General features: G+C 45.5%; 1 protein-coding gene across 7 annotated transcripts in view; it reads right to left on the bottom strand.

Annotated features, from left to right (window-relative positions):
• The window catches only part of TJP1 (tight junction protein 1), a 108,492-nt gene that overhangs the window by 13,195 nt on the left and 82,490 nt on the right, over nt 1-12,807 (bottom strand). For 5 of the 7 annotated variants that reach the window (XM_061158878.1, XM_061158877.1, XM_061158876.1 and 2 more), the window contains exons 12-22: nt 11,546-11,654; nt 10,158-10,377; nt 9,742-9,926; nt 9,547-9,642; nt 7,328-7,410; nt 6,446-6,656; nt 6,043-6,143; nt 2,679-3,029; nt 2,112-2,351; nt 661-1,518; nt 434-531 (exon numbers count right to left, since the gene is read on the bottom strand). In XM_061158878.1, the coding sequence (XP_061014861.1) occupies nt 434-531; nt 661-1,518; nt 2,112-2,351; nt 2,679-3,029; nt 6,043-6,143; nt 6,446-6,656; nt 7,328-7,410; nt 9,547-9,642; nt 9,742-9,926; nt 10,158-10,377; nt 11,546-11,654 (2,552 nt within the window). The remainder of the gene's footprint in view (nt 1-433; nt 532-660; nt 1,519-2,111; nt 2,352-2,678; nt 3,030-6,042; nt 6,144-6,445; nt 6,657-7,327; nt 7,411-9,546; nt 9,643-9,741; nt 9,927-10,157; nt 10,378-11,545; nt 11,655-12,807) is intronic. The other 2 variants (XM_061158880.1, XM_061158879.1) reach the window with 1 other exon arrangement.

Consider the following 12,807-nt stretch of genomic DNA (forward strand, 5'->3'; position numbering starts at 1 on the left):
TTACGACTCAAAGAGTTCCACTGCAGCAGGCATGAACTCTCCCTCCTCAGGGAACTAAGATCCCACATGCCACACAGTACAGCCAAAAAAAAAAAAAGATGAAATTTAGTTCACAGCTATCTGTTTTCTTGTCGCTAAAAACAGCCTGTGTGCCAACAGCACTGTTAAACTAAAAACATCCTTCAGAAGTTAGGGCTCTAAAATTGTATATTAGCATATGTTAGAAATTTGCTAGAAAATTGTTTTCAGATTTGTTTATGGAAAGGATAACAAAGATGTGCTGCAGAAGATAAAATGAAGTTATTTGTCTTTCTACGACCACTGTTTTAGTGGGGACATGGCAGATTTCAAGTGAAGACCAGCAAACCCCCTACCTCCCCGCCCCTCCCCAGCTGGGGCTTGTTCCCCATCCGTGAGGCTGCAGAGCACCCACCTATGTGCTGCTCTGTCATGTTCACTGAGCTGACTCGGAGCGGGGGCTTTTGGACCTGGGACAGGAGCACCTGCCGGTTTCGACATGACTTCTGGAGGCTGCAGAGAAAGAAGACACACATCCTTAGGCAGAGATCGAGAGAAAACAGGTGTCACTTAGGCGTGTTGCACACTCATCACTGAATGTGTTCTGCACACAAGGCAGGGAAACAGTGATCACATATTTACCTTGAAACTAGTGGAATGGCTCTCATCCTTCCTGTTCTCCATGGAAGCAGACCTCTTGTTCTCAAACATCTTCACTCTGGTGAGCACGGATTGTGGCTTCATGGCTGGGTCTTCCTCCTCCTCGGCTGGAGCTGGGGGTGGAGGCAGGGGTTTGGTGCCTGTGGGCGGGAGTTCGGGCTTGTGCTGGGACGAGGGGCCAAGTGGCGGAGTGAGCACGGTGCTGTGAAGAGGCTCGTAGTGGCCCGGGCCTGCCCTGGAGGGGAAGCCCTGGGCAGGCACTGGCTCGTAACTCCGAGGGTACTGGTCCAAGTACGGCTTGGGCTCAGGGGGCGCCTTGGGGCCAGCGGTGGAGTAGGGCTGCGCGTCAGGCCGGTACCTTCCGTGCACGTCGTACCCAGGGGCGGGGGCAGGAGGCTCTTCGTGCCGCAAGGTGGAGGTCCTGGGCAGTGGGTCGTAGTGCGCTCGGCCTTCATAGGACAGGGGCACTGGCTCTTCAAAACGGGGGAAATACCCTCGTTCTGTGGGCTCCGCGGGAGGCTGACCATCAAGAGGCCGGGTCTGGTAGGGCTGCTTGTCGTCGTAGTAGGGCCACTGCTCCTCGTAGGTGAGGAGGCGGTCGTCATAGCGCAGACGGTGGTCATAGTTCCGAGCAAACTGCTCCGGGTAGCTAGAGGCATCATATCTGTATGCGGGCTGCTCCAACTCCCTGCCGGCCTGTCGCTCTGTGTACGGAGGCTGCGGCTCGTAGCTCAGGCCTTGCTCCTTGTCTGGCCTCTGCCCAGGGTGAGCTGCAGCCGGCTGCTTCAAGACATGGTTCTGTCTCATCGTCTCCTCGGGGTAAGGGTCCTTCCTGTACACCTGTGTAAACAGCTACGCGTAAGGACACAGGCTGGCTTCAAATCCTAGTCTAGTAAGAGACAGAAACGACATGTTCTACCCTTTATTACCAGGACAGAAAGAGATTAGTGGAGAAAGCAAGTTTAAGTGAAAGCTCAAAATTTATAATGCAAGTAGGGGCTTTTATGTTTCAGCATGTATCGACACTAAATGAAGTTTAGTAGAAAATTAAAGCATTCAGCTGTTGATTCCACTTGATTGGGACACTGAAAATAAATCATAAAGAAAATTTATGGACATAATAGTTTAGAAAACATAAAGTAGTTTACAATGGATCTGAAACGATATATTAAGAAATTTTGTAAGATTCTCAAAGCCAAACATTAAAAAAACCTATAAAAGTATTAGGTACCAATCCCAATTAAAAGGCCTATTTAAAGAATCAGGCACCACTGGAAGCCATGCAGACTGCAGAACCAGATGACTCATAGTGATTTGAGAACATGGTGTTGAGCCCACAGTAAAAGCAGAGGACACTCGAGGGAAAGCAGACGTGCTCATGTGGCAGGCTGACGGGGAGCAGCGGGTGAGGGCAGCCCCCGTGGCACAGGTACCTTTGCTGGGCCCACATGCGACGACAGGGACGGCTCTGGACCTCTGAGCTGCACGTGAGTGGCCTCAGTGCCTGAAGCTCGTAAAGAGTCGGCGTGTGGTGAGTCAGAGGAGGGGGGAGCTGGGCTCGGCTCCTCCAGTCTGACATTAGTTAAGTCTACGTGAGGATTAACAGCAGAGGCTGATGCTGCCGGGTTTGTTTCAGGCGAAAGGTAAGGGCCTGGAGATGAGGCTTCTGCTTTCTGTGAAGTGTTTAAAATATTTTAAATATAATGCTTCTGTTCACTGCTAACTCCCCACTTCCATTTATAGTGGTTGATAGACATACATTTTAAGTGTGCTGAGTAAAAAAACTGTGACCTCATGTCCTGAATTTTTAAATTTCAGTATACTGCTGTGTGAGATTCTAAACACACAAAGTTTAGAATTAAGTCCTTGGTATTCTCAAGTTGAAATTAAGAGATTAAATCTTAACCTGGAGAAAGGACACCACATTCTTTAAGTCAGTCACCACATCCTAGACTTTGATAAAGTACCTCCACCTGCAGAACATTGATGCTGCTGCTTACCTGTTGAGAGGCTGTTTTAAATCCAGGGGAGTCTATTCTATGGCCTGGCTGTGGCTGCGCTTGTGGTGAGTAGGGAGGATATGCCTGGTGGTCAGGATGCATTCCAGAGGAGTCCTCTCTGACAGGCTCAGAGGACCGGGTAATGGCAGACTCCGGGGGAGTCCCCACCTCATCATTTAGGGTCTCATCTAGTTCTTGATCAGTGTAGGCCCCGCCTTCTGTATCTGTGTCTTCATAGTCAGAAGTGTGTCTACTGTCCGTGCTATACATTGAGTATTCACTACCTGGGGCTGACAGGTAGGACAGACGATCATCATGCAAATCAAGGTCATCACTTGTAGCACCATCCGCCTGGGTCAAATAAAAGTAAATTAAAAATTTTATTCAGTAGTTTTGTAAGAGATGGCCTTTATTTCACAAGGGGACTGAAAAGGATACTTGTCCTCGGAGAAATCACAGCTATGTCTAGAGGCTTCTGCTGAAAAGGTCAAGACGACTTCACAAGCACACATTGCGGACACACAGAGCACCCTCGGATATCTGAAGGGCCTGCATGAGTGAGGTCGGCTGGCTGGCGTGACAACACTGGACCCTGATGTCCAGCCCCAGAAGACAGCAGAGGAGCCCTGGCCCTCCTCTGGTTCGTGGAACCTAGTCACTTGCTAGCCTGTCAGCCCAGAGCAGGGTGAAGAGGGGGATGTGGCCAGGCCAAGCTCACAGAAACAAAGACACACCAACTAATAGAACATCGCGCATGAGACTGACTAGGAGATAAATGCCACAGTTCAAGCTGAGTAAAAGACCTTATGTATATATGAAGAAACACTACTTTTTAAAAGTTGGTATTTGGCCCTAGAGCTTTTATAAAACACAATGGAAAAGCATCAGCTAAGTGCGGGCAGCCTCACTAGGAACTGCTGTTAAAACATAACTCTGCAAAGATGCAGTCAGTGTCTAGTGGGGGGGGGGGGGGTGGCCACCGGGAGATGCAGGAACAATGCTCTACACAGGATTAAGAGCTGAGTCAGCTCCAGGCTCCACGGAGTGTCTCCTGAGCCAGTGAGAGAGAACACACAAGTCATCTGAGGGAACGGGAACAACAGGCTGTCAGCGCATACTGATGTGAAGCTACTGCCTGGACCACACACAACTGCCGCTCCCTGCCCTGGAAGACCCAGAGGTGGGGTATGGCTTGAGAGCTGGAAGATGTGGAATGCAGAATTCTACCAGCACGGACAGACAAGGCCTGAGCCGCCTGAATAGCACTGCCCCCAGTCTTGATCCTGGCTCTGCAGGAGCCTGATCCTGAATGCCTCTTCTAGGTGGGAAAAACTAGCTGTCCCTGACCAGCAGTTTGAAAGCCAGGGATGATGGGCAGAGTCTCTCCCACTGCAAAACATGCCTGCTCTCTCCACTCTAATCTCCACTTGCAGAGCCTGCAAGACTATAACCCAGGGGCCAGTCGGGGCAGTACTTACGGCCCTAGGGTTGAGCAACTCAGAACCCTCTGATCTGCTGCAGGGTATGAAATGCACAAGGAGCAAGAACCAAGCGCTTGGAGCCAGAGATGACATATGCCTCCTGTTAAGAAAGCCCCAGGATGACTTTTCTTGGTTCAGTAGGGAACATACAAGACCATCAGAACTGCAGAGAGGAACTCTTCCTGGAAACCAGGTGGAAGTAATTAATTAACTCAGAGGAGTTCAGGGTGGAAATGAAGAGAATCTGTTTAGTTTAAGAATCTCTTTAAACAGAATCTCTAAGTTTAAGAATCTATTAACACTAGAGTGGCAGGGGGGGCATAAGTCAAACTTGATTTAAATTGTAAGACCTTTTCTGATTTACAAAATGCATCAACCTATTATTCTAATTGTAAATGACTTACGAGACCTATTAATATAGGTCATTTTAATTAATTTTTATTAATTTTCCTCACACACAAAACTAGTTGGGGAGTTAGATCTTCATTTTAAAATCCAAGCAAAGGAAGCACACAGTAATATCAGAGAACTCACAGAAAACTAAGATTTGTGGAATAAAAAAACCTCTCAGATAGGTAGGCAAGTATATTTTGTGCGTTTATAAAGTAATAGCTAGTGCTAACAGTCTAGCTGACAAAGGCTGCTAGCGGAATTGTGTTGTCCTGGATGGTTAGTATGGAGTGGAGGTGATCATACTCACCCAAGGCCACAGAGGAAATAAGTTAGTAAGTATGTCGTGGGAAGTGCTGCAGTGAGTTGCTCCACCTCTATCTGTCAAGTTCCCGGCTGACACGTCAGTGGTCAGGGGGGGTCTCATGATCGCATGTGAGTGGTACTGACACGTGACTATGGGTGGGAGCAGCTAACAGCACCTCCAGATGTCAGCATTAGGACATCTCTTCTCGCAGAGGTGGTGTCTTCCAGGTAGGAAGCAGGGGTCCTGAGCATGCAGCATGCACTGCACTGGCCTCAGGGGCCACAGCCAGGCAGGGGAAGGGGGAGCGTGCAGGGGAAAACACAGCAGAAACAAGCCGACGAGGAAATACAGAAACAAAATCGAAGAGACATTCTCAACTTTCCCTAGCAGCAGAAACACACTAATAATGTATTCATCTGAAGGCAAAACACATTTATAACAAAAAGTTCTTTAACTGTGTATTCTGAGAAAAGTATTAACTCCCAACAAAATCAACATCCTGTGCCATTAAGAACTGCTAGAAGCCCAGACAGGCCAACAGCAAAACGTAGTGCATGCTACTGTACAGAACACCAGAATACAAAGCCAAAAGTCTGGGCTGCGTAACTGACTTTTCCAGTGTGTCTCAGGGATGTTAGTTAACAGGTACTGATGCAGAAATCCCTCAGGGACAGACTCAAGGCCATGCTTGCAGCAAGCAGCAGAGCCAAGTCCCTCACTGCAGCCCCTCCAGCCCCTACCCACGCTGCTGTGTGTCCATGCTGCCCCAGGGCCGGGTCTGAGGACAGTGGGCCCTGCCCATTCTCTGCCTTTTCCTCCAGACAAGTCCTGGATCTCACATGCAGAGGACAGCACTTTGGGGACCTTCATCAAGCCCATTTCCAGAGGAGGAAGGAAGCCAGGTTCACACTCATTCTCGGTCAGGTGGGTGGAGTTGGGAGCTCAGCCCTGCTCTTCAACATCAAGAATTCTGAGACAGAGAACACTGCCGGATGGTAGCTCAGTGGGGCAGGAAACTTCCAAATCCTTTACTAACAAAATGAATTCCATAACCCCACATGCTAATTGTGAAGACCTAGACACTAAAGCCGCTGATTCCTCCAGTACGTTGATCCAAGTAGAAAACGGTGTCTCAAAGGCTTCTTATATGAGTGATCAAATGGGTTAACAATAGGAAACTTCTTACCTTTCCCTCAGAAACCCATACCAACTGGTTCTGTTGTTGCTGGATTGCTTCTTTCAATGCACCATACCAGCCATCATTCATTGAATTTAAGTTAATTGTAGCTGAAAACAGACAACAGCATTGTTCTCTGGTTAGAACACTGCGACCAAATAAGAATTCACTCAACACTGCTTAGAGTTCAGCCTCCACCACTGAGTTCTCTGACAGATGATATCTGAGGACACACCCCTGGAAATGTCTATTTTGGCATCAAACCATTTCTTTCCATCAACATCTGCCATTAACACAAGAGCAAGCATAACAGGCAAAGGTTATGTGAGTTTTAATATTTAAACAACACAACATTTCTGCCCACATATTACTGCTCAGAAACTGTTAAGATGAAAGAAGGCCTTTAACGTACTCGTAAAAAGATGGTGATTATTTTTACGAAGTTTGTGAGACCGCTCATATAACTTCCTGGCGCTTTTCCGAGATTCTGGACATAACCTCATCCGCATTGTTTTCACACCCTGCTTAGAGTCCGGGTTTAGGAATACCACGATTGGATACCACTGGGCATAGTTCAGACGGTCTACTGCATTGGGCGTTACATCCAGTAAGGCATGTTTGTCCTACAGACAGAAGGAGAAAGCAGACACAGACACAGGTAACTGACAGCCATCACCTTTAGAAGTCCTACCCAAGACTATGCTCCGACAGGAACAGATGTTTAACTCCAAACTGTCTCAGGAGCATGTCAGGAAAACGTGTACTGTCAAGTTAATGCTATATACTTTCTAGCCCAGAAGTCTTAACGAGCTCACTTTTTTTTTTTGCTTACTCACAATGTTTAATTTATAAATTGAGTTGCACAAAGATATTTAAAACCATATATAGCAGGAAATACATTACATTTAGAAAGATTATTCTTTACCATTTTTATATTTTACACCACCTCTCCTGGCAGCTCACTTTTAAGACAGCCCCAATACTTGTGAGCAGAGAGTGAAAATAAGTTTAACACACATTCCTATCATTTGAGAACCAAAGGGCAACCTGAACGGTCCCTACTGTGACAGCCGCAGACTGCCCACGTGAGGACACTGGATCCCTTTCTGTGGTGCTAACAGCTCATCTTCTGAGGCAAGTACTACTTACCGTCCCTGACACCAACTGTTACAATGTCTGACTTAATATTCTCATGGTATGCCAGTAACAAGTTGAGAAAAACCACCTCTTACTTTCAATTTAGCCAGACTCATCCCACAGCGTAAAATAAACAGGTCAACTTTCAGGAACGTACCTGATCTATTATCTGCTTTATCGTGTGGAGGCGAATAATGCCGGAGCTGCGCTGGTCAGTTCCTGCATCCCGAGGTTCACTTTCTAGTCAGGAAGTCAAGAGAGAAACAAAACATCAGATTTCCACTGGTGAGACCAGGCCCTCGGCTTCTGGGCAGTAACGACACCGTGGGCTCCACCTGCTGGGTGTCAGCAGCAGTCCCGTGTCCCCCCTGGCCCACAGTGACAGAACTGCGGCCATCTGTCCTCTCTAGGGCTGCCCCGGCTGAGAACACCTGGTGACACCAGAGCTTCACACCAGAAGGCAGGTGGGCGCTCACCCCAGGTGCACTATTCCAGGGGTGCCCCCACCCAGCAGTTGAGCAACACTGGATGCAGTGTGATTAGTTTTAAAAACTAATATTGATGAACTTGCTTCCATTAAAGTCAAGAAAGTTAAATTATAAATTATATGTTTGGTCCAAATATTTAAGTTTAAAGTGATGTGAGTTTTTAAAGATGCATGTTTTAAAAAATGTTCCAGCAATTCTGAGGCAGAGACGTCGAAGTGAGGAGGTCAGGCTGAGGGACAGGGGAACGAGGCTCTCACAAGACAGAGAGGGCTAGCTTCCAGTTCGCTGGACACAGGCAATGATGGGGAAACCACCTGGGAGCTCTGGCTGGAGAAAATGCTACCAGTTTCTAAATTCAAAGACTCTCATTCAATTCAAAGAGGGTATATAACTAAGCAATCTGAACCCCTTTTTGTTAAGACCCTGGTTGTACAATAAACCCAATTAAATCCATTAATCAGTCCTTAAGACAGAACTCTGTAGGTCTTCACACTTGTTCTTCCTAAATTTAAAAGACTTAAGCTTGGTGATGGGTGTTATCTATAACCACCAACTTCTTTAGGCAAAGTGCTATCTATAAGCACAACCGAAAAAAGATCTCTTCTGAAAAGACTAACAAACTGAGTAGAGAATCAGAAGTGAACATTTTCTAAATTGCTCAAATTTTACTATCATTTGTCTGCATCTTCTGAGTTTCAGGACACACATGTCTTCATTCAGCTTCACCAGCAAGCAAATGAAAAGTAATGTATACAACACAAATACAAAGGCAACACCCTGCTCATGTAAACCAGTCCCTGGAGCTCACGGCGCCACAGGGGCAGTCAGAGCGCTACAGCAGCAGCAGGGAGTACACCTGTCTCCAGGAATTCTAATGAACCCAGCACACATACACACACACACACATAAAGCTATGTACTGGAGTGTTTACACCCAGCAAATTGCACAGATTTATGCATCCTCGTGTTAGTAAAATATTAATTTGAAACAAACTATAAAAACAAAGGCTAATCAAACCAGATTGATTATAGAATAGATAATAAAATGAAAAATGAGTTATCCACTAAGAAGGAAAATGGAGTATGTGCTTTTCTAAACAGTATAAAACCTCCTAAAAGTATGAAGGGTGGGGAGGGTAGAGGAAAATACAATAGGGTAAAGTTTAGGGTGATGATGAGATATGTCAAAACTAATTTTCTAATTTTTTCCAAATACAAAATGGTATATTTCTAATTAGGAAAAATGTTTTTAAAGTTTTTACATATAAATTAAAGCAGGCATAAGGGGTCGTAACTAAGTCTGTGGATTTAAACTACCATGGTAGTTAAAATAAGGAAACTGAAAGAATCTGCAAGCAAAACCTGAAGGCATTTAGAGCACTACTTCCTCAGTATCTACACATAATATCTACATGTAACACCAAAGCACTATAAATGTCTGCAGTGACCAACAGCATAACCATGCTTCTATTACCTTCTGACATTGATATTTGAGTTCTCTATTTGCTTAATGACTAAAAAAGCCGGGCTGGAGCCAGAAAGAGCTGGGTTCAGAGCCGAGTGTGTGACTTAACTGGTAGTCCTCATGACACCCCAACTAGGGAGGTGGGCAGTGCACCCAGCTTGCCGAGCTCTGGGTGAACATTTGGACAGCTGCCCCGGGATATTGTCAGGATTAAACGTGACTGTGGGCTAAGGGAGAGGGACCTGGTAAAGTAAGGACACCATCACTCAGATTTCCCTCCAATTAAACACGTGGGGTCAGCAGCAAATTTTCACTTACAAAAGTGTTACTTCTATCAGGTAAATGTGTCAGATCTACCTTTAGAGTAGCAGCTAGTAAAGAAACACCCTCAACCCCACTGAAAGTCTGCATCGAGACCACTTACTTGCGATCTGGTAAATATCTGGCTCCTCTCTTGCCAGCTTCTCCCTGGCAACATCAGCTATTGGTCCAAAAATGGTTACGGGCCTCAGGAATCCAGCTGAGAAGATTCAGATGAAAAAAACATAGTTTATGCTTTTTCTGTCTTAGGCAAACCGACATTAAAAGGTATTAGGCTGGTCGACAGGAAACAGACTACCTTCTCGAAGAACCACCCTCTCATACGCCGGGAACTTGGTCTGGACTGGCTGGGCCGAGAGGTCTTCTCGGCTCTTGCGCAGGTTTCTCTTGGAGCTGCGCAGGCCGCGGAACCTCCAGAAGTCAGCGCGGTCTCCCCCTGCTGTCTTGGGAAGTGTGTACTGCACACTGGCTAACTGCTCAGCTCTACACAAGAGAACACAGAACAAAATGCACAGACTGGTGGTGGAACACAACATCAAAACCCCGGACAGAACTTTGCATGGAATGTAAACCTTAATGCTTAAATTAAAATAAAGGAGTTTATAAAACTAGGTGAGTCTTAGACATGGTGAGTACAGTGAAGACTCCCCGTGGGGCTGAAACCTTTTCCTCATTCCTTTACATGCTCTGCGAGACGCAGCGGAGCGCTCATACCTGTTCTTGTTGGGAATGATGCCACGTTCCACCTCCTTATGGTTTTTGCCAATCCGAATGGCAAGCCAGGAGCCCAGCTTCCCATTGTACAGAGTGTCCACAACACGGAACACCTCTCCTTTGTTAAAACTGAGTCCATAGGGAGATTCCTTCTCATATTCAAAGTGGGTTCTAATATAGAAAGAATCACCCACATCGGATTCTACGATGCGACGATAAACTAAACGGAAACAAAATGTAATCAATAATGAGTGGAGAAAGAAATTAATATGAATAGAATACATTAGGTGAAGATTCTATTGATAACGTTAGCAATGACAAAAACAACCATATCCAACTAACAGTAGCTCCTTCCTAAATATTGTCTCGTGGGCATTACCGTGAGCTCATGACATGGTGACTATTGGCACTCCCCACTCCTGGATGAGGAAACTACTGCAGACACCCATCAGGCAACTCGTCCAGAGCCACATGTGCTTCCTGCTTCGGTCACCTAACAGGCCCACCTCAGCCCTGCACAGACGCTCCTGCTCTCTAAACTGTGGCTCTCAAATGAGGGCAAGTCCATACCCGTCGGGTGAGAGGGCTGGCATGCACTGAGACGTTTCTGATAGCAGCAACCATGTGCTGAAAGAAGGTGTGTGCACTACAGACACCTAGTGAGCAGAGGGAGGACATCTCAAACAGCTTGAAGTGTTAATACATGGGACGGCCTTCACAACATTACTTGGTTCAAAACATCAACAGTACCAAGCTTGAGAGACAATGTCTGTTCTAAATGAAAAGTGAATCTTCTTAATCACAGAAAATTAGTCATTCTCTTGAAATTAATGCCAACAAACATCAGAGCATACTGCTTAGGAAACATCAATACAAAATTCAGAAGCTGCCCAAGTACAGTTCTGTGTGGAAGAGTATACAATTTTCCCATGGATGGCACCTTAAACAGAAGACCAGAGACTGTGGCTGGTCCCATTATTGTGCTGTGCTAACAAGGACAGTGTAAGATTGTTGATGTTGTTTAGTCACTAAATCGTGTCTGACTCTTTGTGACCGCATGGACTGTAGACCACCAGGCTCCTCCGTCCATGGGATTCTCCAGGCAAGAATACTGGAGGGGGTTGCCATTTCCTCCTCCAGGTTATCTTCCCGACCCAGCGATCGAACCCGCATCTCTCGAATTGGCAGAATTCTTTACTACTGACCCACCAGAGAAGCGCCACAGTGTAAAGGCTGTGTGCCCCTAAATGACAAAATCCGTGGGGTTAAAAAACTCGTTTATCACTTGCCTTTGAGTGATTTATTAAAAACATTAACATTAAAATTCCTTTTTAAGTAGTCCAGCATATCTCCAGGTTTATTTTCTCCATTTCCTGAAAGTAACTCACCGTCTTTCTTTTTCTGAGCCAATATGGTCACTTCTTCTCCTTTTGGGAGGTCAAGCAGGAAGAGGACAGCTTCTTCTCTTATGATATTTGTGAAGTCTACATTGTTTACCTGTTAAAATAACGTTTCACAAATTACTACTGGCCATATTTTAAGATAAAAAGCATTTAACTACACAGGAAACAAGTATTTCTAGAGTTTATCTACTCCAGAAATATCACATCTCCACAAGTTAAAATATTTATTTTTGGAGAAAAGACCCTAGTTTCTAACAAGCAGAAACCAAGTATATAAAGTGAGTTAAAGTATAAATTCATTTAAACAGTGACAGTGCCATGCAATATTAGAGATCATACACTGCAAATTCCAATCAGTTCAGACCAAGAAAGCCAACATCTAATTCCAATGACTTATTATTGTAAAATCTCTTGATTTAAACTTTGAAATTAAAGTCCTGACTGTACAACAGAGCCCTACTTCTTAGGACTCTCCGAGAAGCAATCAGAAGGAAACACCGTGTGCGCTGGGCCACCTCAGTAAGAGCATGTGTACAACACAGGCTCAGAGTCTGCCAGGTCAGTGCTCACTCGTATCAGATACCCCTGAGGACCTAATGTAAATGTCATCAGTGACTGTATGCAGGTAACAGGGAGATTTCCTTCTACTTATCTTCTGGAAATTTTCCACATTAAGAGAAAATGTTTTCAATATATACTACCTTAATGATACAAAACAAAAATAAATTATAAGAAATATTTTTAAACGACATACGATTACTTCAAACAGCATATGGAGTGGGTAAGAGAATAGGTCTACTTAATTATCAACGTTGTATCTGAGAAAACACAAACATTGTAAATACAACATCGAGTGGAAATCAGCCAGGCAGAGCCAGTGAATGCCCTGACCTTCTTCCATGCAAGTGTGAAGGGGAAGGGGGACAGAGCAGCCACAGGTGGCCACCACGGCCTGAGGGAGCTCACCCCATGCTCAGAGGGTGGTTTCTGACTGTGAGCTGCTGCCTCAAGTGACCAAACCCAACATGGAGACAGGGAAGCAAGAGGAAACGGGGGTTGCTGAACATGTGCCAGGTTTTAGGAAGAATGATTAAAGAAGGTAGTGGGCAAAGAACTGAAACATTGATCAACTAGGAGGGCCAGAATGACAGTGTCATAGAATCCAAAGAAGAAAGTAATTACTTAAGGTTAAAACACGAGTAAGAAATACAGAAAAACGAGGGCTGAAGATGCCATCAGGTTGGTGG

Source organism: Dama dama, chromosome 13 (assembly GCF_033118175.1).
Source record: "Dama dama isolate Ldn47 chromosome 13, ASM3311817v1, whole genome shotgun sequence".
NCBI lineage: Eukaryota > Metazoa > Chordata > Mammalia > Artiodactyla > Cervidae > Dama > Dama dama.